This window comes from Periplaneta americana, chromosome 8, assembly GCF_040183065.1.
Source record: "Periplaneta americana isolate PAMFEO1 chromosome 8, P.americana_PAMFEO1_priV1, whole genome shotgun sequence".
NCBI lineage: Eukaryota > Metazoa > Arthropoda > Insecta > Blattodea > Blattidae > Periplaneta > Periplaneta americana.
In genome coordinates, this window is record NC_091124.1 from 128,852,582 (window position 1) to 128,878,661 (window position 26,080).

Below are 26,080 nucleotides of genomic sequence, written 5' to 3' on the forward strand. Positions count from 1 at the left end.
ATTTCTTCTACACAGTTCAAACAAATTACATCTGAATGAGTAGGACAAATTCTCTTCAAGCACTGGGAACAAGATTGTCTTGTGCTCTTGTTTCTTGTTCTACCACACATGTAGCACCTACCAATACCTTCTGGCCGTGTTCCTTCTTCTTGACCTGTTTGTGGAATTCCTAACAGTTGCTCTCCTCTTCTCTTTATTTCTCTTGGAATTGTCTGTTGGGTGATACGCTCGGAAATTAGTGGCTTCATTAGGTCCAGAGCAAGGGTTTTTTAGGAAGTTTTTCCGTAGAATTTTTTGTTTGTTTGCAGAATAAACAACAAGAGCATTGACACCTGCTATGTTTAGTAAGTCAAAGAAAATAGTCAGAGGCCAGCGGCGTGAATTTCTGCTTACATCATAGGCTGAGCATAACTGGTCCAGAACATCCACAGCACATTTAGTTCTATTATAAAAAGATATTATTTCAGGCTTCTGGCTTCCTCCTGTTTCCTCACCCATTGCCGTATCATAATGTATGGTTGATAATGCTAACACTGTTTTGTTTTTCTTTGGTACATACGAAATAATTGTGCAGTTTTCATTGAATCCAAACAATGTACTGTTAACTTCCCTGTCTTGAGTAGTTGTGAAATGAGGAGGGATTTCTCTTTGGTTTTTTTTCAAGGTTCCTACAAGTGTAATTTTGTCATTTTCTAGAAGATCTAAACACAGAGGTATGCTCGTGAACCAGTTATCGGTGGTCACATTTCTTCCTGTTCCTTTGATGGGATGAACCAGTCTCTTCACCACTGCATGTGCACTGTTACTTTGGTGAAATGGACCATCTGGTTGAATACCAGCATAAATTTCCAAGTTATGAGTGTAATATGTTTTCACATCCACCATAGCAAAAATTTTGATCCCACATTTTGCTGGTTTAGTAGGTATATACACTTTCATGGGACATCGTCCTCTGAATGCAACCAACTGCTCGTCTATAGTTACATATTCGCTTGGAATGTAGCACCTTTGTGAATTCTGAACAAATAACTCGAACACTTCACGTACAGCAGCCAGTTTATCAATTTCTTTCCTTTCCTGCCTGTCATGAATGTTATCAAAGCGTAGACATCGTAAAAAAAATTGGAATCTATTGTAGGTCATAGTCAGGTAAATTGACTCTATACCTGTTCCATTTTTATCCCATAGTTCTCTTACGTTCAGTCTTCCCGATTTCAAAGCACCAGCAAGATACAAAATACCTAAGAGTGCTCGAATTTCAACGTCATTTGTTAATTTGCAATCTCTGTCACGTCCGTAGTTATGCTTCACTTTTTCAATATAAATATTAGTACACCTTACTATTACATTGATTATTGTCTGATCAATAAAGCAGTCAAAACACTCTGTGTGTGTCCGCGCATTTTTTGCAGCTCTTTTAGGGCCCGGTAAATGAATCACTATATTTTGTGCTCTTCTTCTCCCTCGTAGAGATACTGGTTCTTCCTGCCAAATTGTCGTGTTGTCTCTGCCCGTATAGCAGTTTCCATCATTTATAGACATTAGTCTTTCATCATCACCATCACCATAATCATCATCCTCCTCCTCATTGTCTTGTTCTGAATTAGAATCGTGAACTTCATTCAAAAGATCTTCTTTGTTGCTTTCATCATCACTTTCATTTCCAATGCCAATTCAATTACAATGGTAATCCACTCGGAAAAACTGCGTATAACTTGATAAAACTCCGTATAACTTTGCAAAGCGTTGCGACAAATACGTCTAAACACCAGTAATGCCTCACTTAGACTGTGACGAGAAATTGCATTGACGCTCAGCTACGCAGTGCTGCAGGCGGTGACGTAATACAGGATTAAATATCAGTGGATTACTATTGTAATCCACGCGAGTACTGAAGGGTTAAGCGTTAATTCAACTTTTTTGCTTAAAATAGAAAACCCTTTTTCATCTTTGATACGGCTTCTTTGTTTTCTATAGCTAAGTCATCTGGACGATTTCTTGTCCCATATAAAGCCCGATTCCCACGGTGCTTGTTTCTGTGATGGATTCCAAGCTGGCTGCACTGATGGCTACCTTTCGTGCTCACTTGCTGGAAGTAATGGGCTCTGGTGGCTAGCTTGCCGATTTCGAAGGTAGATTCCTTGCTATTTTTCATGTTGGTTTGCAGGCTGGGACCAAGGATGATCATATATAGTATCACCACTGAAACCATATCGCCATGTTCGTTGTTTTCCAACTAAACCTGTTTTTTTCTATATTCTTTAGTTTCTAAGAAACAGCAATTAAATATCGGGCTTTAACTGTTTTGCACTTATGGCTTAATTACCTTATTACGACATTTACTATTGTTAATGTAGGACTTCAGTTGTTTTCCACTCATGGTTTAGTTTCTTTTCGACCATGAGTGCTGGCAACAGATGAAACAGCACATGATTTTCCAATTTGAACTGTGAAAAGAACCAGCCCCATGAGAACAACAACCATTACCATAGCCAACATGAGAGCCAGCAGAGTACCCACCATGGCACCCAGCTTGCTAGCCAGCAAGAAAACAAGCACCGTGGGAACTGGGCTTAACTCTTCTACATATTTCGTCCATCTGTTCAGTATTTCTTGTTTGTCTGTTATTTAATTACCAATGTTGTTTTCTGAGGCCAATTAATTTATTAATAATTAAGACATAATAAAAATAATTCGACATAAATATAGACATGGAAATTCTACATATTCAACCAAAAAGTCAGAAACTAAACACACTAGAACAATAGGAAATATATAGGCACACAAAAACACATTCAAACGAAATTCTCAACACACAACTCAATTTCAGAAAACACACACACTCTTTGACTCCACATTACTCTACACAAACACACCTCCACAGGAAACCCAAATAAAAAGGCGCGAAGACCAACTCAACCAGTTCTGAGGATTGCCTGTAACAGGCTGAAACTAGTAAACCAGGTACTGTACCTAATATTTAACACGAGAAAATGATATAATACATATTCCGAAAAAAAAAAAATATAAAGTTTCTAACTACAATAATTGTTTATTGTTTTTGTCACTGTATACAGTAATACTTCATATTCACAAATTATTTACATCGTTATAGATATTGTAGTTCAGGGATTCCAGATTTTGATTTCCAAAAAGCGGAATGCTTTACAATTTTTTTAAACTAAGATAACTTGGCCTACTCACCCTTTAAATGACATTTCCAGCTGTACCACTGCTAGAAGACAAGGATGCTGCCTCTCCTTGGTCCTACGAACTATATTTTGCAGATCTATGTATCCGAGTCAAAATCTTACGATTTTTCGAAAGGAAGTCAAAAAAAATCCTCACACTTATAGTCACTGTAATGATGTTTTATTGTAATTATAGCTTAAAACCCAAAAACACACATTTTCGTTAGGGTGGCATCTCACTATCACTAGACAAAGAATCCAATAGCACGTATTGATTTGCCTTTCTTCAATTATATACTGCTTAATTTTTTTAATTTTTTTAAGTAGGTTATTTCGATGCTGTATCAACATCTTAGGTTATTTAGTGTCTGAATGAGATGGTGATAATGCCGATGAAATGAGTCTGGGGTCCAACACCGAAAGTTACCCAGCATTTGCTTAAATTGGGTTGAGGGAAAACCCCAGAAAAAACTTCAACCAAGTAACTTGCCCCAAAACCAGGAATCGAACCCGGGCCACCTGATTTCGCAGCCAGACTCGATAACCATTACTCCACAGTACTGTTTAACACTTAATATTTGATTTGAGAAGTGCAGGTGGCCGGTGATATGACAGTCACATGATCAAAAACAGATTCATTGCTGTGAATAAATAGTAGTTCAAAAACAAAGTAGGAAATTTATTTAAATATATTTTCTATAGCTGCCTACTTCCCCTTCATGGACTCATAATGCAAGACTTCAGGATATGATATAATAGTTTAGCTTCCTTTAGTTCCTGGGTAGCTCAGTTGGTAGAGCATTGGCGCGCTCAACCAAAGGTCCCAGGTTCGATACCCGGCCCTGGAATAGGTTTTGCATAATAGTCTGTTCTACAAGATTAAAAATCTGACACTCATTTCAGAATTATCAAGTCGTATTTGTGTAATCGCACTTTTTCTGTATAATACAAAACAACACAATCAAAGTCGCATTCCATCTCCTCTGGTGTTTCTCAAGGTATTGTTCTGGTATACATTATTTATACTTCTGATTTTCCAGTTCACAATAAACTCACAATAGCTCACTTTGCAGATGACATTTCAATTCTCAGCAAAGGTACTGATGAAATGGCAGTTAGGCAACTTCAAGACGTCTGTGAAGATATTTATATTTACTGCAACAAATGAAGAATTATCACGAACCCTCTGAAATCTAAAGTTGCCACCTTTACTTACAAGAAGAAGTCCCTGTTTCAGAATTTCAATCTGTTAGATATCTATATATCAAACTAATATGTCAATGTCACATTTCTGAAATAGTTAAAAAAAAATGCAGATACTGATAACGCATCTATAGACTGAAGCACTTAACATCACACAAATCAGCACTAGCAATACAATATAAACAGATCATATATACTTCATTAATCAGATCTACCTGGAAATATGGCTGTTCAATTCGGAGTTCTGCTTCTCAGAGTCAAATTAAGGGAATACAAACCATTAAAAATCAGTGTCTTAGATTAAAACAGGCGCACCCTGGTATGTGCGAAACACCACACTGCATTCTGATTTAGGATTTCCGGAGATCAACACAATCCTCCGCAATAGCTACAGAAGACTACACAGTTCTTTCAGTTACCATGAAAATCCTTCAATCTGGCAAATTCCAAGAAATCACCCACCTGCTCCGTCATTTCGAAGCTTAAAAAGGAAAAGATACACAGATTTAATATTGTAAGACTGTTGTAAAATTGTTTTAATCTCGGGACCATCGCAGGATGGCTCTCCAAATATGTGTTCCATATGTTTTGTTTTTATTACCGGTATATTATAAGCTCAACTTTAAAGTATATTTTATACAATAAAGTTTTCTTGAACATAAAGAAAATGGACTTTGAAGTAATCAAAAGTAACAAAGAACGACATAACATGTAAGTTTACAGTGAAACATACTACGAGAAATAGAAACTTTTAAACATTAATGAAACAGGGTATCACTACCATGAAAACATTTCATCATGTAAAAAACAAAAAAAATTCATACAGCAATAAAAAGAAAGGCAACAGGTGATTTATATGCAAAACTCTTAAAATTGATTGGAGCTAAAATTAAAAAAAAAAAAGAAATAATAATAATAATAATAATAATAATTTTGAGACTTTTTTTTCTCCGCGAAATTGATCTGATTGCGCAGGCAATTTATAGGAAACTTTGTAAAATGTTTCCTCCTGTTCTTTCTTTCATCAAAGAAGCGTTTATAATATGCTTCTGCCGAAAATGCAGTTACACTCAATGGAGAACAGTTCTTATAGGGATGGCAACAGTAAAATTTTGTTAATAACTTGTAAAACAAATCTAACTTTTCTCATGAATAATGAATGCATCCTAGTTTTGGCTGACAGTACTTTTGATTAGGTACCGGTATGCTCCCAATCATTTCAAAGCTTTTGTTAGATTACGAAATAGCATCACACAATGCTTTAGGAAAATTAAAGGAAACAGATATCAAACCAGGAGCTCCGAAACAAAACATCTGAAATTCGAAATTGGTTATAAACTTTATTTTTTGGTCTTTCCTATTTACCACCATCAGAGGCATCAAATGATTTTGCAGAACTAATATCAGAGGCCCCTCCTGTTTGTGAATGTTTTGAACTTTCTAAATATATTTTGTAAAATTATATTGAAACATCAAACTTGCTCCCTGAATTATGGGGTGAAGCACCACAATTTCGAACTGTATGAATTATAGATGCGACAGAATGTTACCGCAATGGATTGCAGCATGAATTTTGTAAGACATAGCCACCTATTTTCGTGGTCATGTATGTATTAAAACAAAAACATAGACTACATACGAGAAATAGAAATAGGAAGAACAGTAAAAAAAAAATGGAATGGACAAACTTGCAAGGATCTATTCATCTTGAATCAGCATGAACAATACACTGAACGAGATATCCAATATACAGTACTTGAGCAGCATGGAATATCAAGAATAGGTGAGCACAGATTTAAATGTTCATTACAGTGTTGTCATGCAACGAAATTCAAATTCAAATTTCAAATTTATTCACAATTTACATATGAAATGGTACATAAGAATAGATACCCGAAATGAGCATATGCTCGTGGTCAGGTACAGTCCAGTAGAGTCTACATAAATTTTACAGACATCAATAATAGTGTTGATGACAGAAATAGTAATAATAATAATAATAATAATAATAATAATAATAATAATAATAATAGAATAACTGTGATGGAGATAATACAAAGATAGTAATACAAATTAATAATAATAAAACAAAAATACTTACTTACTTACTTACTTACTTACTGGCTTTTAAGGAACCCGGAGGTTCATTGCCGCCCTCACATAAGCCCGCCATTGGTCCCTATCCTGAGCAAGATTAATCCAGTCTCTATCATCATATCCCACCTCCCTCAAATCCATTTTAATATTATCCTCCCATCTACGTCTCGGCCTTCCCAAAGGTCTTTTTCCCTCCGGCCTCCCAACTAACACTCTATATGCATTTCTGGATTCGCCCATACGTGCTACATGTCCTGCCCATCTCAAACGTCTGGATTTAATGTTCCTAATTATGTCAGGTGAAGAATACAATGCGTGCAGTTCTGTGTTGTGTAACTTTCTCCATTCTCCTGTAACTTCATCCCTCTTATCAAATAACATTGTGCATAATGGGATCCTGGATCTTTCAAATAATGTTAAAAATATCATAATTTCCTGTATCAAAGAAACGCAATTTTTGCTACAACTTGACGAATCCACGGATTAGTTGTGCTAATGACGTTTGCGCAGTACGAATTTTCAGATTCTTTTCATGAAGATATTTTGTTCTGCAAGCCATTGCCATCCTCTACCAAGGGGTTCTGAATTTTTTTTCCCTGATAGATGTGTTCATTGAAAACTTGATACCGGTACCATGGTATTATTATGATGTACCGAAGTACATCATAATAATATTATGATACGCGTAAATAATCACTTAGTCATTCAAGACGGCGCCCATCCTGTCAGATCCCGGCCACTTAGCCACTCGTAATGAGTGCACCTGTGTACATAGTGCGTTGGACATTGTGCCACTGTCACATATTCTGTGACACAGTACATGAGGGTAGGCACCAAAGGGAAAACTGAGAGATAGAACTTAAATTGAGCGGAGTCGATCTTGCATCGGAACTGGAATCCGGTGTGGCTTAGTGACTTTGTCTGAACTGCATGGAGTTCGTCACATTTTCTTTTGACGTAGTCTGCAGTTTCATTTGTGAAGTCGGGTTGAGTTTCGAAATGCTGCCTAAGCTTGGCAGGGAGCATAGAATGCAGTTTTATTTGTGAAGTCAGGATGAGTTTCGAAATGCTGCCTAAGCTTGGCAGGGAGCATAGAATGCAGTTTTATTTGTGAAGTCAGGATGAGTTTCGAAATGCTGCCTAAGCTTGGCAGGGAGCATAGAAATATTGGGCAAAACTTTGTTACATATCACACACTGTGGATGACGTCCATCAGCAAACTTAGTGAATCCCATCTCCAAATATGAATCACAATATTTTCGTTTTTTACTTCCTTTTCTGTACCTCTACACTAGGCATCGTAAATTCTGAAGCATGATCATGTGTAGCATATTCTGAACTCAATCTCAAAGAATTCGCACTATCTTCTTCGAAAGTAAGGTTACAGCTGTTGTTATCCTCCTTTGACTGAGCACTGGTTGATGACTGATGACTAAGGAGCGGATTCCTATGTAATTAAATATTTTTCTTGCGTGTGATAAAACACAATTAAGAAATTAAAAAATTCCGAATGTCAAGTTTCAAGTTTAAAACCCGAATTTTATTTCACATAAAAACACATATTTTCACAAAAAAATTATGTAAATACATATTTTCAGGAAATCTATTATAAACACATAAATATTGGAGTTTTTTTACTTAAATAATTTTTACAGGAACTTTTAAATATTTTAAAACTAAATCAATTAAATCACTCAGAAATATGTTATCTTTTTTAAGAATTCTTGGTTTCTTCCTGTTTCTATGGGCTGTGTGGTGTATCCGTGATCCATTTTTGTAATAGTATCGCCTCAAGTTCTGAGAACTGCTAGATAGCATATCAAGTGTTATTATATGAGAATAAATTAACATGGACAAGAAGGAGAGATTTTGCAAAACATAATTAGGAATGTTTATTGTTTCTGAAAATGATTTCATTCCCGCTTTGTTTGTGAAACACAACGGATAAGAGCTCCGGTATAAACATTATTTAATTTAAACAAATCTCTCGCCTCTCGCTCATGCCTATGAAGTGAGGAAATACATCTTGTTGTGATTCCCCGTTATCGGACCATAAGCATAAGCTGCGTAGTGTAGACGTGGTGGTGTCGCTATAGGAAGCTTTTCTCCATCATTGTCAGTCAGTAGCCAGAAACATGTTTTTACCTTAAGACGTGTGCATATTAGCCTCTTAAGATGCCTAAAATCAAATCGAGTTTAAGATCGCGTCTATAGCAATATGTAGATGAATTTAAAAACATTTTTACTACTGACGGAAAAGTGTTATTTTGCCAACCATGTGGTAAACCAGTAAGAGCTCTCAGGTAACGCAGCAATGTCTGGAAACAAGCACATTGCCGCTGCTTCACGTGTGCATTCACGGCAAAACAGTGGATATAAAAAAATGTGTAAAGTTGCTCAAGTATTGGAGGGTGTGCCTGTAGGTGAAATTGACGGTGTAGGTGTTTGTGACATTCCCCTTTTTAAATATGCTCGTCTGACGTCCTATGATGTGGAAAAATCGTTTTCACAGTATAAGTCGTTGTTCAGAGATAATGGGCATGCATTTGTGATAGAGAATTTGGAAATGACCTTTGTTGTTCGCTGCAATTCTCTGACAACTACTAGCAACTGATACTCAAGTGTGATTGGTGAGTACCCAGTAACATTTTTTTTTTCAAGCTAAGTAAGGTATTTTGTCATATTTAAAAAATATATATATATATATATGTTTTTATTTTAGCAAATATTTTCGTACTTATTAGCACATAAAAAATAATTATATTTAAATTTTTTAGCACATAAAAATCCTCTCCCTACTGATGACTATAGTAGATCTATTATTGCTGCTTCTATCTAGCAAGAAGAAATCAAACTACTTTCTGAGAAAGCACTTTTCGCTTGATGGAAGTAGCTTACGTTTTTTGCACTAGAGACTAGATGGAAGCAGAAATTTTTGTCATCCACGGTCGGAGCCCCTGAGACTTACTTGCGGAGCCTTGGGCTCCGCGGAGCACACTTTGGGAACCACTGCTCTAGAGCAAAGTTAAAAAGTAAAGGTGATAGTGCATCTCCTTGCTTTAGCCCGCAGTGAATTGGAAACGCATCTGACAGAAACTGACCTATACGAACTCTGCTGTAAGTTTCACTGAGACACATTTTAATTAATCGAACTAGTTTCTTGGGAATACCAAATTCAATAAGAATATCATATAAAACTTCTCTCTTAACCGAGTCATATGCCTTTTTGAAATCTATGAATAACTGATGCACTGTACCCTTATACTCCCATTTTTTCTCCATTATCTGTCGAATACAAAATATCTGGTCAATAGTTGATCTATTACGCCTAAAACCACACTGATGATCCCCAATAATTTCATCTACATATGGAGTTATTCTTCTTAAAAGAATATTGGACAAAATTTTGTATGACGTTAACAAAAGTGATATTCCTCGAAGGTTACTACAGTTAGTCTTGTCCCCCTTCTTAAAGATAGGTATGATTATGGACTCCTTCCATTGTTCTGGTACAATCTCCTTTTCCCAAATAGCAAGTACAAGCTTATAAATTTCTTTAGATAATGCGCTTCCACCCTTTTGTATTAATTCTGCTGGAATTTGATCGATACCTGGAGACATAATTTTTCAGATTTTCTATCGCAATTTCGACTTCAGAAAGTGTGGGTTGGGATATAAATGGCTCAGCAGTTTGTATTTCAATTTCGTCCCGATCATTTCTATTTGGCCTATGTATATTTAGGAGTTGTCCAAAATAGTTTTTCCATCTGTTAAGGATTGAATGAGCGTCTGCAAGCAAGTCACCATTCTCATCCTTGATCACGTTTACCCTTGCCTGATATCCATTCTTGAATTCTTTTATGCCCTTATATAAATCTCTAATGTTTTTATTTTTACTATTTGTTTCTATCTCCTTCAGTTTTTCCTTCAAGTAATCTCTCTTTTCATTCCTAAGTGTACGATTTGCTTCCCGTCTTTTATTCAAATAATTATCTCTATTCGCCTCAACTGGATCCTGTAAGAATTTCAATTTTTGCCTGTTTCCTTCTTTCTACTACCATGCAACAATCTTCATCAAACCACGGTTTCTTTTTCTTAGTTTCATAATAACCTATGCTCTGTTCAGCTGCAATTTTAATATTATTTCGAATATTTTCCCACATGCTATTAACATCTAACTTTTCCTCAACTTCGTCGGAACTTGCTAATACGTCAAACCTATTTGAAATTTCGACCTGATAATTTTGCTTAGTTTCCTCGTCCGTTAATTTCGGAATATTGAATCTTCTAATATTAACTTGTTGCTCTACTCGCTTGGCTACTGATAGTCTTTCTCTAGTTCACCAATTACCAAATAATGGTCAGAATTACAGTCTGCCCCCCTGAAGGTACGAATGTCTACTATACTAGTATGTCTTCGTTTATCTATCAAGATGTGATCTATCTGGTTATGTGCCAATCCATCTGGAGAAGTCCAAGTATGTTTATGTATATCCTTATGGGGGAATATTGTACATTTGACAATTAAATATTTTGATGTGGCAAAGTTGACTAACCTAACTCCATTGTCATTACTAATTATGTGTAGGCTCTCTTTTCCAATAGTCGGTTTAAAGATATCCTCCCGTCTTACTTTAGCATTGAAATCCCCCAATAAAATTTTCATGTGATATCTAGGCAACTGATCAAAAGTATGTTCCAATTCCTCATAGAAGCTATCCTTTATATGGTCGTCTTTCTCTTCTGTAGGGGCATGAGCATTTATAACTACGATATCACACCATCTACCCTTAAGTACTAAATACGATAACCTATCACTGATAAATTCGACCTTTTTTACTGCTGATTTTATTCTTTTATGAATAAAGAATCCTGTTCCTAATTGGTGATTATCGTTTCCTTCCCCATAATACAACAAATAATCTCCTATTTGCGTTATGCCGTTCCCATCTAACCTAACCTCTTGTACTCCCACAAAGTCTATTCTATATCTAGCTAATTCTTTCGCTACTAATGTTACCCCTCCTGTTCTATATAGACTTGTAGCATTCCAAGTACCAAATCTCAAAACCTTATTCCTTTGCTATGGTCGTGCCAGAGAATCAGTCCCATTCCGAGGCTTATTTGAAGGATTCGTAACAAGCTATTTTTTTACGGTGATGGGTTGTTAGCCCTTCGCCCAACCCCCAAGCTGGAGGACCACCCCTCATTGGCTGTCCGCGACTGCTTATTCAATATCCATATCTGGAGGCTGTCTCCTCAATCCGCAACCTGAGGACGTGCCATGCCGTGGTGATAGGGACCCACAATACATGGAATAAAACAAAAATAGGCCTATTAACAATAATAAAATAGATACTAAGACCGACAAAATAAAATAATAAAACCAGTTATGAAGAGTTAACACAACTTAAATAAGCATGTAATAACCAGAAAAAAAAATAACGAACTCGAAAATCAACAAAAAAAGTTAGTCATATCGCAGAAATGAATAATACTTGTGCTGAAATAAAAAAAAATCAAGGGGTGACGAAATGACTGACGACCATATTTCTTTTATTATACTATTAAGCCGAACACAGTGTATTTCAACCTTTTGCATTCCTTAGCTAGTTCCTTGAGCACATCATTTTCATTCACAGAAACTTTCTCGTGTGTGTGAGGGAGAGAAAAGGAGGGAGAGGAAGGGAGAAGAGAGGAGATGGAGGGGTGGGAGGATGAGAGGGGGTTTGGGAGAAATGGGGGGAAGGGAGGGATAGAGCGGGAGAGAGAGAGAGAGAGAGAGAGGCAGCCAATACATTAAGGCGCTCCTCTCCTGTGTTGTTCTTGAGGTTCATTTTCTTAGTGATGGAAAGGATCTTTCAGAAGTATGAGTAGTTACAGGGAGAGTTCCCATTATTGTGAACAGTCACTGTAAATAAGTCACTGTTATAATGTTGCAGAGCTTCAACAGCGTTTCGTTTTTGTTTTTCTTCTGGAGGGACTCTGGGAGGGGTTTTTACCCACAAAAGCTCTCCCTTGCTGCACATGTGCCTTATGTAAACTTAATGTTGGAGTCGATTTTACTGGTAACTGTTGCTCAGTAATGTGGTTCTGCATGCACCACTAGATCTGAGGTATTAGCTAAAAATCTGTAGTATAACTTCTATTGGAGGGGAAGGGAAGCTGAGCAGTCCAGAAATGCATATAGAGTGTTAGTTGGGAGACCGGAGGGAAAAAGACCTTTAGGGAGGCCGAGACGTAGATGGGAGGATAATATTAAAATGGATTTGAGGGAGGTGGGATATGATGATAGAGACTGGATTAATCTTGCACAGGATAGGGACCGATGGCGGGCTTATGTGAGGGCGGCAATGAACCTTCGGGTTCCTTAAAAGCCATTTGTAAGTAAGTAAGTAAGTATTATGGTTGAATCAGGAAATATAGAAAGGAAAGCACAGGACATTATTACTGATATGAAGATCCTCAGACAGTGCGTGTAAGATGGTGAAAACTTAAGAAAAGGAAAAGCATCAACAATGTCAGACATCCAGAGACGTATAAAAAGCCAGCTGGCTGATTTACATACATATACACATCCGAAATGTAATGTAATGTATTGCACTCTTCAAGATATATGTTTATCTCACACCATGACTATTTCTGGGACATAACACAATGGAATTTCTTCATTTTGTTTTTGCACTGGTAAAACAAATAATAGTGAATTGTGAAGAAATAGTGAACTGGTGAGAGAAGAAACCAGATTCCTATAGGGAAATTTGCCGTTGTCATCATAAATTCACTTGTAATTGATTTGATTTGAATGTGTATCTATTTGTGGCACAATGTGTTGCAGAATGAAGTGGAGAAGGTGTTGACCTTGACCAGAGTGAAGGGCATAGGCTCCAGAGTTTCGGACGTGTCACTAGGCCCCACTCACACAGCCGTACTGACTGAGAGTGGCCACATCATCACATTCGGACGCAATGCAGAAGGTCAGCTTGGTAGAGGACACCTGAGATCGACTTCATCAGGTCCTGCAATGGTCAAGTCCATGGCAGACAAAGTTGCAACTGTACGTAATATAAAAAAAAATTAATTAATGCTGAAGTTTTAAGCTTGAAAGTGATATATTAATTATGTTATGCTTGACACAGATGGTGAAGTGTGGCCCAACATACACTGTGGTGGGATCGATTGAGAATGCTATATACTTTTGGGGTACCCGTTATGGCTCTTTCAACTACCAGGTATGTATAACATTACAATTGTACACACATTTTGAGGACCTATCTATAATCCACCTTTGGATAGATGCAACCTATTGTGTTCACCTTTCTTTGTCCTTTAATTGACATGATGGTTGGAGAGAGACTTGTCAATAAAATAGGAAACATTGTGCGTGGGAAACAGTTTGCTATTCCAATTGTAGTCTCCAAAAATTAGCCCTTCCTTAAACATCTATCACCTTCTGAACTTGCGATCTATCGGCTAGTATAGTAATTACAGTAAAAATTCATTTATACGTTTTTATGGGTGCCTGAAGAAAAAATGCATAAGTGAGAAAAACACAGAACTGAACCGACAAACATCTGAAATCGCACATCAACGCTGTATGGGCAGAATGAGTTAAATCAATTTAGTAAAATTTTCACAAGAGAAATTTACAACTTCACAGTTAAGTTATCTTTGAGTCTATATTATGATATAATACTCAAATTTGTAACACATTCTTGAAGAATATAAGATTAGGCCTAATTGTAGGAAATCTTGGCTGCTTAAAGCCAAAGCTGGCTGATATATTACATTTCAAACTCCAATCCAGAAAATTTTACGAAATTGACTTTCCTTTGGACTGCTTACTCCTAAGGAAGCAGTAGCAGCAGCATTGAAAAACACAAGACTGTTAGAGATAAGCATGGGTAACTTCGAATTTTCACGAATTTCAAAATGGGTCACATCTTAACAATGAAGATTTGCTGTATTTTCGCGTTCTGACATTTTCACAGAAAACCTAATTTCGGGCAAAATTGATTTAGAACATATAAATGACGTTTCATATCTCTTGTGTAAGTGCAAAAAACGCATGGGTAAATGAAATACGTGTAAAGAAATAAATAAATCAACATACAAAGTATAGGAATTTTGCTGGGATTTCAGAAAACAATGAGTAAGTGTGAAATGTATAAAAAAAATTTTACTGTATTAAACAATCAAGGACAACCAGGTGAGTTTATATCAGGTCCAGACAATGTAACGAAACATTGTTTAATTTTTAGTAACGAAATCATTAATTGAATGTTTTAAATTTGACACTGCATGATCAGAGCAAAAGAGTACCGGTACAGTTAAGATGGCTAGTCAATGGCAGAACTAAACCAAACGATATCTGTTACATATCAGAAATAGTGCACTTTTATATGCATTAAAGTATATATCTATTGTATTGCATTCAACATTGTGTATCTGCCTGCCTTTTCTAGGATTCAATGGGCAATCCAATGATCAACCCAGAAATATCTGGTGGTTGGTCACATTCCAAATCCACAAACAAATTCCAGGATCAGCAACTATATGGTTCACAGGTGAGATAGAATTACAATACAGACTATAAATCAATGCTTTTATATTAGTGATACAACCACTAATGTTTAAGGTGTAATGACAGTTTCTATTAGTGGGAACTGAATGGCTAAATTCTTCAAAAATCATCATGTCATTCCATCTGATCTTAGTTAAAAATATAGTGTTTTACTTGTTACCTTGTATAATGACCAAATACTTAGAAGTGGGTCCAACTCAAGTTTCTGAAGGCTCTAAAGCTCACGACCAAAAATTTAAATAGTAAACTAATATAAATCAAGGAGTTCCAAAATGTTGCTCCTGTTAACTCATTATTTTAAATGTGTGTATGGACAAAATAGTACTAGTAGTATTTTCTTCAATTAATCTTTCAGCTACAGAGGTTATTCAGCATTGAAATTTCATGAGGCAAGAAATGACCGGAAAATTTTTCCTGGAACCTTTTATGACGGACAGGATTCTTTTATGTGCTATAAATCTACGGCACGGAATTCTCAGCTTTACTTCTCTCTGAGAGAAAGCCAAGCCAAGGATTTTACTGCCCTTTAAAAGCAATTGTCCTCGATCAGGTTTCAAGCCACAAACCTTGGATCCAACAGCTAACACAGTATCAGCTGGAGATTCACTGAGGATTGCTTAGACAAGAGGATGGCACTGATTAAACATTTTATTACTTACAAAATTAATGTTTATTACATTATTTTATTCAGATGAGTAACTCATAATTAGCCGAAATGAAAATGAATTATGAATTTATCATCATCATCATCATCATCATCATCATCATCATCATCATCAGCAGCAGCAGCAGCAGCAGCAGCAGCGTTGTCGTCGACCAGATCCTTAGATTTCAACCTACTTTTTTCCTTGCTCTAAAAACAAAAAATATTTGAACACTTATCTCGATTGCAAGGAAAGTAATATATGCCTGCATGAATCCTACTAAATCTGAAAAATATAAATGGATGGGATGTTAGAACTAAACTTTCCTCATTTTCTCTTAATATTTATTGAATAACCTTTCTTTTTATACTTCGTATTTAAGAAAAATATGAATATATCAACATTTTGCTTATGGAGGAAGAAGAAGAGGAAGAGGAAGAGGAAGAGGAAGAGGAAGAGGAGGAGGAGGAGGAGGAGGAGGAGGAGGAGGAGGAGGAGGAGGAGAAAGGTAGAAACGAAAACCCTTTTGTCACAGTGAAAATGACATTACTTGTGGTCATTAACGTACCTCTGGCAATAATCCTTCAGTCTTTTGTTGTCTTGTATTTACCATACTATTCTAATTCTACCATTTCTTCTATCAGCTTCTGTGTTTGAAGCAGTTTGCTCTCAGTCTTGTCCTGGAATTCACATTAGGTGATTACTTCGTGAGTTTTGCGAAGTGCTAAAATGCCAAAACAAGTGAAATCGTGTTTATTGCGGCATTGAATTGCTGACAGCTTAAATTTTTTCACAAATCACAATGTTATTTTGTCAAAAACACGGTAAGTGTGGCAGTATTATTTACCTTTGTGAAGAAACTTGTAGACTTTGTTTTAAGAAGCTGCAAAAATTACTTCATGCATTGTTATTCTAATGTTCAATTAGCATGCTTAACAAATGGAAAAATGAAAATTCATTCAATGTAATACGTAACAGTACATTCACATTATCAATAATTATTTGACTAATAAAAATAATTACCGGAAACTGAATCAATGGGATCTAAAAGGCATTATGTAAAAAAAACGTCATTTTTATATAATTGGAGGTACGACTTTTAAATCCTTTCTGGAAGATATCGACAGTAGAAAGGTTTCTGATGAATAAACATTACAAAAAAATAAATACTTGAAGTGAATAGGATCAGAAGAAAATTGAAGAAATTAGGAAGGACTTAGCTTATAGCTATATATGGCTCTCTCAGGATGAAACTACATAGTTGTGGCTGTTTTATCCCCATTATCATTTTGGAAAAGAATGGATGCCACTGAACCAGGGAAACTCCTATCTCATTTGTGCAAATGTTTAGATGACACCAACCATAGTACCATAACTGGTGCCATTACAGGTACTGTGGACTGGAGAGGACAAGTTTTTACTTCTAATAATAGCCATGCTTAAGGCAAGGGACGTACTGATAGGTCTGTATCCCCACATGCTCATGTCACATGTCTCACACATGGTCTCCACCAGATGGCTGAGGAGATTGGAGAACTTTCTCCGGATGTCAACATACTTCTGTGAAGAAAATTTCCTTATAAGCACTACTTTGGATTCAAAAGGTCAAGAAAACGTTGTCAGAAATGCCACTTCCATCAGAGCCAGTGCATGCTGTGCAAAATAGTTTTGCTATACTGTATTACACATTAAAGTGCTTCCAATGAAATTAAAGAAGTTGTCAACACATTCGACATAAATCAGGCCATCTCAATTGCTAAGACAAAATCGGTATTTCACAGCGACAACATCTACGGTGCCATAGCCCTCCACCAGGCACATTTCTCTGATCTTCCAAACTTACTAAATACATGGTTTCATCCAGTGGCGTCTAGTGAACAGACAGATGGCTGGACTGACAGACAGAGAGAGGGAGACAGACATACAGACAGACAGACAGATTGATTCATCATCATCCTTTTATCGTGTTCTCTTTTTGGAAGGTTGATTTCAAATATGTATCCATTCGTCTATGTCTTCCCAAGCTTTATTCCTGTTTATTTCATCCCACTTGTATCCCCTTTCTTGTAAGTTCTCCTGAATTTCATCTATCAATCTTTCGCATGGTCTTCCCATTGGTCGTCTTCCTTTCACTTTTAAATTTAATATTCTCTTTGGCAGCCTTTCTCTTTCCATTCTGTTAAAGTGCCCAAACCATTGTTATCTCCTATGTTGTTAATTTTTCAATCTTCAGAGTTTCCCTGATTATGTCGTTTCATATTGTCTCTTCGTGTTAGATAGATTGATTTATTTATTCATTCCATAATACTCTTGCAGTTACATTATGGCTAGAATAAAGAACATGTCCAATTCATACGTTTAACATATAAAAATGCAAATATAGTTAGTTATCCTACAATAATGTGTAAAATACATATACAGAGGATTATTACATTAATATTTATGTTTAACATATAGAATGCAGTATGGTTGTTACCATTTAATAATGTATGGAATGATAATTAGGCCTACAGGGTATTTAAACAGTATAGCACAGTGAAATGTCAAGAATTCAACTACAGAATAGAAGGTGTAAGAAATTAAGTGTTTTTTTTTTTATTGGTTTGGCCTTAATGAGTATAGTGGTTTTGTTATGATTTTGTATGTCTTCGGGAAAATTACTGAATACTTTATTGCCATGTAACATACTCCTTTTTAATAGCACGATAAATTTCATGATGGTGTATGAAAAATCATTCTTCCTATGTATGGCTGAATTATTGTAAATTTTTCTTTATTACATAAGAGGACGTTTACTAAAAAATGTATATACTAATTTGTTAAGGTCATAATTTCTACTTAAAAACATGGTCTATGTGATTCTCTGGGCTTTGCTCAAACTACCGGGATTATTCTAATCGCTCTTTTTTGTAGTAAGGATATATTTTTACTGGTTATTTGCAGAATTTCCCCAGGTATTTTTCCTTAAGATGTAATGGAATGAAAATAAGCAAAATACTACTGGTAGGCTTACTGTTTAAAAATTGCTGCAATGTCATAATCACAAAGCATGCCGACTTTTTATAGTTTGATGTTTATTTCTTTAATATGATTTTTCCAGGTTTAGGTTATCTGTTGTATCTTATGTTTTTGTATTATTGTCGCAAGAATGTAGCTTGTTTCTGTACTTCTAGTGTTCCTGCTTTCTTATCTGGTTATATTCAAAGTTGTTTTAATTTTATTATCAGAGTTTCAAATTGTTTTTTAAAGTATAGTTCTTTGGATCATAAGATTACTTCGTGCATTATTTTAGGGTAGTTTTTAAAAGAGCATTTCATTTGAGATCATCACTACCGTATGTCTACTTTGAATGTCGGTCTTTTTAATTTACATTATATTTTTATGCTTGTGTAGCCTAATCCATTGTTTTTAGATACCGGTATTTTAGAAATTTTACAATTTACTCGAAAATGGGATTCAAAGACATTTAAGAATGTATTATAAAACACCCTCAATTTACTATTCATGCACAATCGTTATCATATACTAATACCAAAGGTTTCTTCTTTTTTTTTTTTTTTACCATCGATTAAAAGTCCCAAAGATTCATTTATGACTTAATCTTAACCTAACTTTAGACTGGGTTTTTTTTGTAACAAGGTAACAAGTTGGGCATCATGGTCTAAAAAACCATTTATCAGGTGCAACTCATCCTTTGAGGCTTTCAGAGTTTAGCCATGTATGAAAATTGTTACTTATTCAATATATTATAAATTATATATATATATATATATATATATATATATATATATATATATAATGCTAATATAAATGAAGTCTCGTTCTCTTTAGACTTTATTTCTCTGGAGATGTTAGATTCTCCAATACAGATTGTGCTTGCAGCTGGCATCATGATGTCCAGTGTGTCATGAAGTCCTAGATCCTCGAAAATTAAATCTTGGCAAATGAAGCTGCTGGAAGGCATGGGCATCACATGTCGAAGTGGAGGGAAAAAGACAAAGACCATTGAACTGATGTCTCGTCCAGGCTACTTGAGTTCTGTCATGTCACATAGAGTAATAAGACTCTTAAAGTGTAAAACACATGCAATATTCAGTAATATTGTTAATAAAATTGACTTTTTTTAAATTAAAAAATCTGTTTATAAAATAAAGTGATCAAGAGAAATTTCATGTTAAATAATAATTAGGGCCAGATCATCCATCATAATATTGTACAAAGACACAATCACAATTTTTCAGTCCCAACTGCTACAATAGAAAACCGTGGCTTAGGCTAGTGAAAATAAAAAAATCACAATTGGTACTTTTTTTTATTTGTTGTTTGGTGGTGATGTTTCTTGGACTATTAATGGCATAAATGACCTAAAATACTTTTCGGAAAGAATTAGTCCCATGAATTGAGCTCTTCTCACATTGGGTACAAGATCAAGAGACTACAGATATTTCTCACAAGACACAGCTTGTTATTATTCTCTGTTTTGTGCATAGTTCAAAAGCAGTAGAGCATTTTTACAGCTTGTGTGCAACTAAATAATAGATCTCCTGTGATCTCATGCCGTGTTCTACAAGCATTAGAACCATATAGCCTGAAAGATAACTTGGTCTCTCAAGCTTATGACGGTGCGCTGTTGTGCAGGGTTCACAAAATGGAGTTCAGAAACTAGTAAGAGGTATTTACCCCTTTGCTCACTACGTACACTTCTAGTCACACCAACTTGATATTATAATGTAATCACACCAATAAATTTTTTTTTTAAATCTGTCAGCATGCTTTCTTCCCTGTATCAAATAAGACAACATACGTAATTTCAAGAAGTGTGTGATTAAAGACAGCCACATCCTAGTCAAACTAGATGGAATTTTCAGAGCAGGGCAGGAAACTCTGTTTATACCAAGAAACAAGCATTTATAGAATGTTTTTTAAACAATATGATGTTATTGTGGGTGGGATTCATCATCTCTAGAGAAATTGAGTGCATTAATGAGCTATCTTGAAGATGAAGAAATCCTTTTCTTCCTGAAGATTTCCAACCTAGTCAACCCGTTGACTGACATATTTTGTAACATAATGCAGAAGAAAATTACAACATTGGTCTTTGTAAGAGGGCATCTTCAGAAGCTTTGTATTGCTATCACTGACATCAGGGAAGAGCTTACTCATGTGCATGGTGAGGACACTGAAACATCAAAAGAGAAAAAGAAACACAAATAAAGTAGCTTGTGCTATCGAATGATGTGACATCAACAAAGCTGAAGAAAGATTTGGTATTACTGAACATTCAGAATGCTTCAGCTTAGTGGACACTGCTTAATTCACGGATTTCAAATCACAATTTCCCCGAAAATTTATACAGTTGTTCTAAGTACTGTTCTTTTATAGAAGAATAAAACTGAGAGGTAAACTTCGCATTCTTTCCAAAAGTGAAGAATTCAAGGACATAAATTTCATCAGTGCCTTAAACGTAGCCTACAGAGTTTGTCAAAAGTAACACATAATAGCAATTAAAATCGAATGAGGGGATTTTGAACAAAAAGCTCAGGTATGTCAAAACTTATATTTAGAAAGGAATACGTATCTACTCATGTATTTTTCGCACTTTTTTGGGGAAAAAAAATTCGTTTCGAAGTAGGGGTGTGTAAATTAATGGAGGAAATAAAAAATGGCATGGCATTATAAAGAATAGCATTTTATTTCAAAGAACTGCATTGGAATAGGAACAGAGCCCATTCGCCTGCTAATTCCCTTTAGGAGAACCAATCAGGTTGAGAAAAGGAACAATCCTGATGCCAACTGGAAGTTTGGTGACCTTGGCAACAAATAAACCCTTTGTCACAGCCGATCAAGGACAGCAAGCCATGGAATGCACTGTACTTTCCCGATTTAACAGATCAGTTAAAATGAAAGTAAAAATAAAATTTAAACAGTCAACATTTGGGTGGGAAAATTACGTGGGGAAAAAAAATAAGGTCCAAAATTGATGTTTAGAAATTGGGGTGCGAAAATTACGCGAGTAAATACGGTATTTTTATGGGAACAAAATATTTTTCAGACTACTGTCGTGCATTTATTTTATTTTTATTTTGTTGGGTTAGTTTACGATGCTGTATCAACATCTAGGTTATTTAGCGTCTGAATGAAATGAAGGTGATAATGCCGGTGAAATGAGTCCGGGGTCCATCACCGAAAGTTACCCAGCATTTGCTCGTATTGGATTGAGGGAAAACCTCGGAAAAAACCTCAACCAGGTAACTTGCCCCGACTGGGATTCGAACCCGGGCCACCTGGTTTCGTGGCCAGATGCGCTGACCGTTACTCCACAGGTGTGGACACTGTCATGCAAGTTGTGAAGTCATCGAGAATATTTTAAATGGCACCCTGTAGTTTCTTTAATAGAATCTGAAAGAGCATATTTTTTATGTAACATTTCATTTGTTTTGTACTGTGGTTATGATTACTATGGTAATAATTTCATTGTTGATATATATTGTTAGTCCCTATATTATTGAAACAGTTTTACTGATGAAATCTACCTAAAACAAGATGCATCTAGTGTCAACTTTCATAATTAATAAAATAAATATTTTTTTTAACCGTACAGGACTTTTAATATCCAATTACGATTGTCATTCTTATGTCTTTGAACAATTTATTTAGTTTAAATGGGACATTAAATAAGGAAATATAATTTTACTATCTGCTGCCACAGCAGTCAGTGGCTATACCGTTGGACTCATACTCTGGGCATACCCTCGATTTATGACATGTTGAGTTAGCTTGTGGTCCAGATAACACAGAGATTTTCTCTGGAAGCTCCAGTTCCCCTATGGCATCCCAACAAATCTCCATCATTATCTCATCACATCACATCACATCACATGAGGGAAATAGCTTACACCAAACTTCCATGGTGCACTGTTGCCAACAACTCTGTCGGTAAATTGATGTACACAACTGACTTCATACGGGTGAATGATGAACAGTCAAGTACCCACCAGTAGTAAAGAAAAAAGTCTCTGATAGCTTCTGTGGTTTGAAAGGAACATAAAATAAATAATTACCTACTTCTTTGATGATGCTGACTTGGTGTCATTACAAAGGTTTTATTAATTATTACCAAATAGCAAAAATCATCTTCTTGCATCATTACAGACTGGTTCGCAGTACACGAGCATTTTAAATGTGTCGACCCTTCATGCCAGTCATCTTACTGAAAATCTTCTAGATCCACAAGAAATTCTAGCGTAAGTCTTCATATGAATGGATGTTTCAATATTGGCATTATAATCTTTCATTACCCGCCATGTTTCAGTGCTATGAATATAGTAACTTTAGTTTCTATATGATATAAATCAGTGGTTCCCAAACTTTTTTGATCACGGATCCCTCTCGACTGAAAAAAAGATTCACGGATCCTCAAATTAAATTAAATTAATCGCTAGGTTAATATAGGTATAAATTTAATATGCTTCTGTATTTATATTCTATACCTACCTATGTATTCAACATCGACAATATGTCTGCAACTACGCCTATATTAATTACCATGGATAGCCATGAGCACATAAACATGCAGTAGTATTTATAAACTGTGTGTACTTTTTTCAGTAATTACAAGCATAATTATAAAAAAATACCTTCAAATTGCTAATGTGAAGAATGGTGTTGTTTCCTCGTCTCACAACTCACCTGGTATAACACCTCTGTAGCATTTTCATTGTCGGTTTTTGCACTTTTCTCCAATGTATTCTGACACAGTTTTAAACCTTCAAGTTTATGTTGAAAAAAAATGTGTTCTTCTTCTTACATTTGGGGTGGTTTGTTTCCAAATGTCTACGCAGTTTTGCAGTTTGTCTACTTAACACTTTGTTACATAGGACACAAATGGCATCTGGAACAATTTTATTGCCTGTAAATCCAAGTGCCAAATACGATTCATTATATTTTCGTTTCTTGGTTGATTCACCTGTTTTTAAATTGACAGCACTGGGTGTGATACATGACAAGGTGATCGACTAGTTTCTGAATTTGTAGAAAGTCATTTTTATTGTCTTTCATTGATACGACACTGTATAATATGAAAATTAAAATTATTCGTAGTACCTATTAAATTAATATTATTATGTTCGGAATCAAAGACATGTGGTTATTAACACACAGTTTAACACGATTACTTCACATAAGCCTGCTCGTAATGAATGAATAAAACTGATTTCACAATAAAAGTAGCAGAAGTAGAACGCGTGCACAACAATGAATGAAATTCTTTTTAAAAATATATGTCAAAATTTAATGTTGATTAAATAACATTTCCAATCAGATTTTCTTACAATTAAGACATTAAGTCCCTGAGCACATTTACAACAATTTATTCTTACACTGTTGGTCACAAGAGGGAAAAACTGCGAACAAATACATACGTCAAACAGATAAGAACTAACTAATAACTCACCACCCTCACCAAGCAGACAAAAATTTTCAATAGAACTGACTACTTTAAATGAAAAAGGTCGTGTTTTTTATAAGAGTCCAAAGGCCAGCTCACCCAAGAGTGAGATCTGGTCATCTACCCTTGCTGATATACTAAATTTCACAAGTACAATAGCATACGGTACTGTACAATCGCATCAAGAAAAACAGTGGTAACATGTAAATGTTATTTATTTAAAAATATATTATCAACAGCAGATCCCCTGATAAGTGTTGGCTGGCAGATCCCCAGGGATCCGCGTAGCACACTTTGGGAACCACTAATATAAATCAATGACCAAGAACTTACATAGTTTAACATAAAGTATGTCTGAAATGAATTACACTATGCAAATTAGTCTTATTCTTTGCATTAGATGTCAGAAAATATTTGTCATGTAATGGTATCATTGCTGTAGCTTATTAGCCGCAAATAGGCTGATATCTTAGTAATTATAGTTCTATTTCTGGCAGAACAGGTAAAGATTTGTGTCGAATTACTCTGTGTTTTGTAGCAGTCTCTCCATAATTTCGAAATGCTCACTGTTTTGTAAAGTTCAGATAGTCCAAAGTATTGGACAGACAATACTGTACCAAACATGGCGTGTAAGCAGATAAAATTCTCATCATAACAATAAAAAGTAACATTTGCTAAAAATATACAATTGTAAGAAAACAATATTTTGCTATATCAGATCCTAAAAATGAAACAATTAACACTGAAACATTAAACCTCAACATAGTTGCAAAATCCAAAATAAGTCGTCAGAACGCAGATTATTCTAGTCTGAAATCTTATATAAAGTAACAACTTTACTCCATCCTACTGCAACTTTTGTGCTGTCTCACTAAGGACCTTGTGCCATGCTGCTGTTGTTAATGATTAGGTAATAAAAATTACAGGTTGTATGCATCGCCTACTCAAATAGCAAAAGGAGAGACTGTGAGTCTGGCAGGACTCTACCCCTTGAGGTACAGTGTGTTGGTGCTGGTGGACACCACAGTACCGCTTGCACGCCTGCAACCACAGCCCAACCTAGCTGTAATGACCAAGAACGACAGCAGTTCGTCAAGTGAAGAAGACAGCACAGAAGAAGGGCAGGAGTCTGCACAGGGCACAGACTTTGACAGCCTTGGACCGGTGAGAATATAAATATACAATAAAAAGAAGTTTTGAGGTTTCTTTGACCCAACATTCAACAATATAAAGATTTAGACGTCATTTTAACATCTTCCAGAGCATTATCCTTGAACTATTTTTATAGCCAGGACAGGTGTGATTTTAGCAGAGGCCAGGCAAGTCGACCTAAATATCTGAAATAAAAAATGTTTTTTCCCCTTGTTTCATGAGCAATCACAGTTACATGCATCACATCTTGTAGCTTTACTGGCCCCTGTCAGCCTTTATCAATACAGACTACTTTGAAACTTTGTTTCTTAGATTTCACTATCTCTCACTTTCCCTCCCTCACACCATTGTCTAACAGGGGCATTCACCTCTACTGGGAACAAGCCACATCTCTCTCTTAATCTATTGTAATTGCTCCACATTCCCAGGATCCAGAAGCCAAATATAACAGCCAAAGCCAAGAACAAATCCTATATCTGAAGACTTTCATACAATTTCCAGAGGGATCCAGATACTTCCTGCACCTCTCCAAGCCAATTCCTCAATCAATTTGAAATCTTTGCCGAAATTTCTAATTCTCACTGCCATCTCTTTTGATTTCAATATATCACAGGTTAGCTTGTTCATGATCCCAATTTCGCCTTGTGCTTTTCCCTTATTTCCTCCCCTCTGTACCTTTCATCCACTGTCTCTTCAGTTCTCCTATCCCCCTCTTTACATCTAACCCATAAGCCACGTCAACTATACATATACAGTAGAATCC

At 35.7% G+C, this 26,080-nt stretch overlaps 1 protein-coding gene across 3 annotated transcripts in view; it reads left to right on the forward strand.

The window, feature by feature from the left end:
* Window positions 1-26,080, forward strand: part of LOC138705031 (serine/threonine-protein kinase Nek8-like) — a 232,638-nt gene that overhangs the window by 185,040 nt on the left and 21,518 nt on the right. For 2 of the 3 annotated variants that reach the window (XM_069833582.1, XM_069833581.1), the window contains 5 exons: window positions 13,330-13,548; window positions 13,631-13,723; window positions 14,957-15,058; window positions 22,872-22,963; window positions 25,092-25,329. In XM_069833582.1, coding sequence (XP_069689683.1) covers window positions 13,330-13,548; window positions 13,631-13,723; window positions 14,957-15,058; window positions 22,872-22,963; window positions 25,092-25,329 — 744 coding nt within the window. Of the gene's footprint in view, window positions 1-13,329; window positions 13,549-13,630; window positions 13,724-14,956; window positions 15,059-19,601; window positions 19,892-22,871; window positions 22,964-25,091; window positions 25,330-26,080 lie in introns of those variants that run through there. The other variant, XM_069833583.1, reaches the window with a different exon arrangement.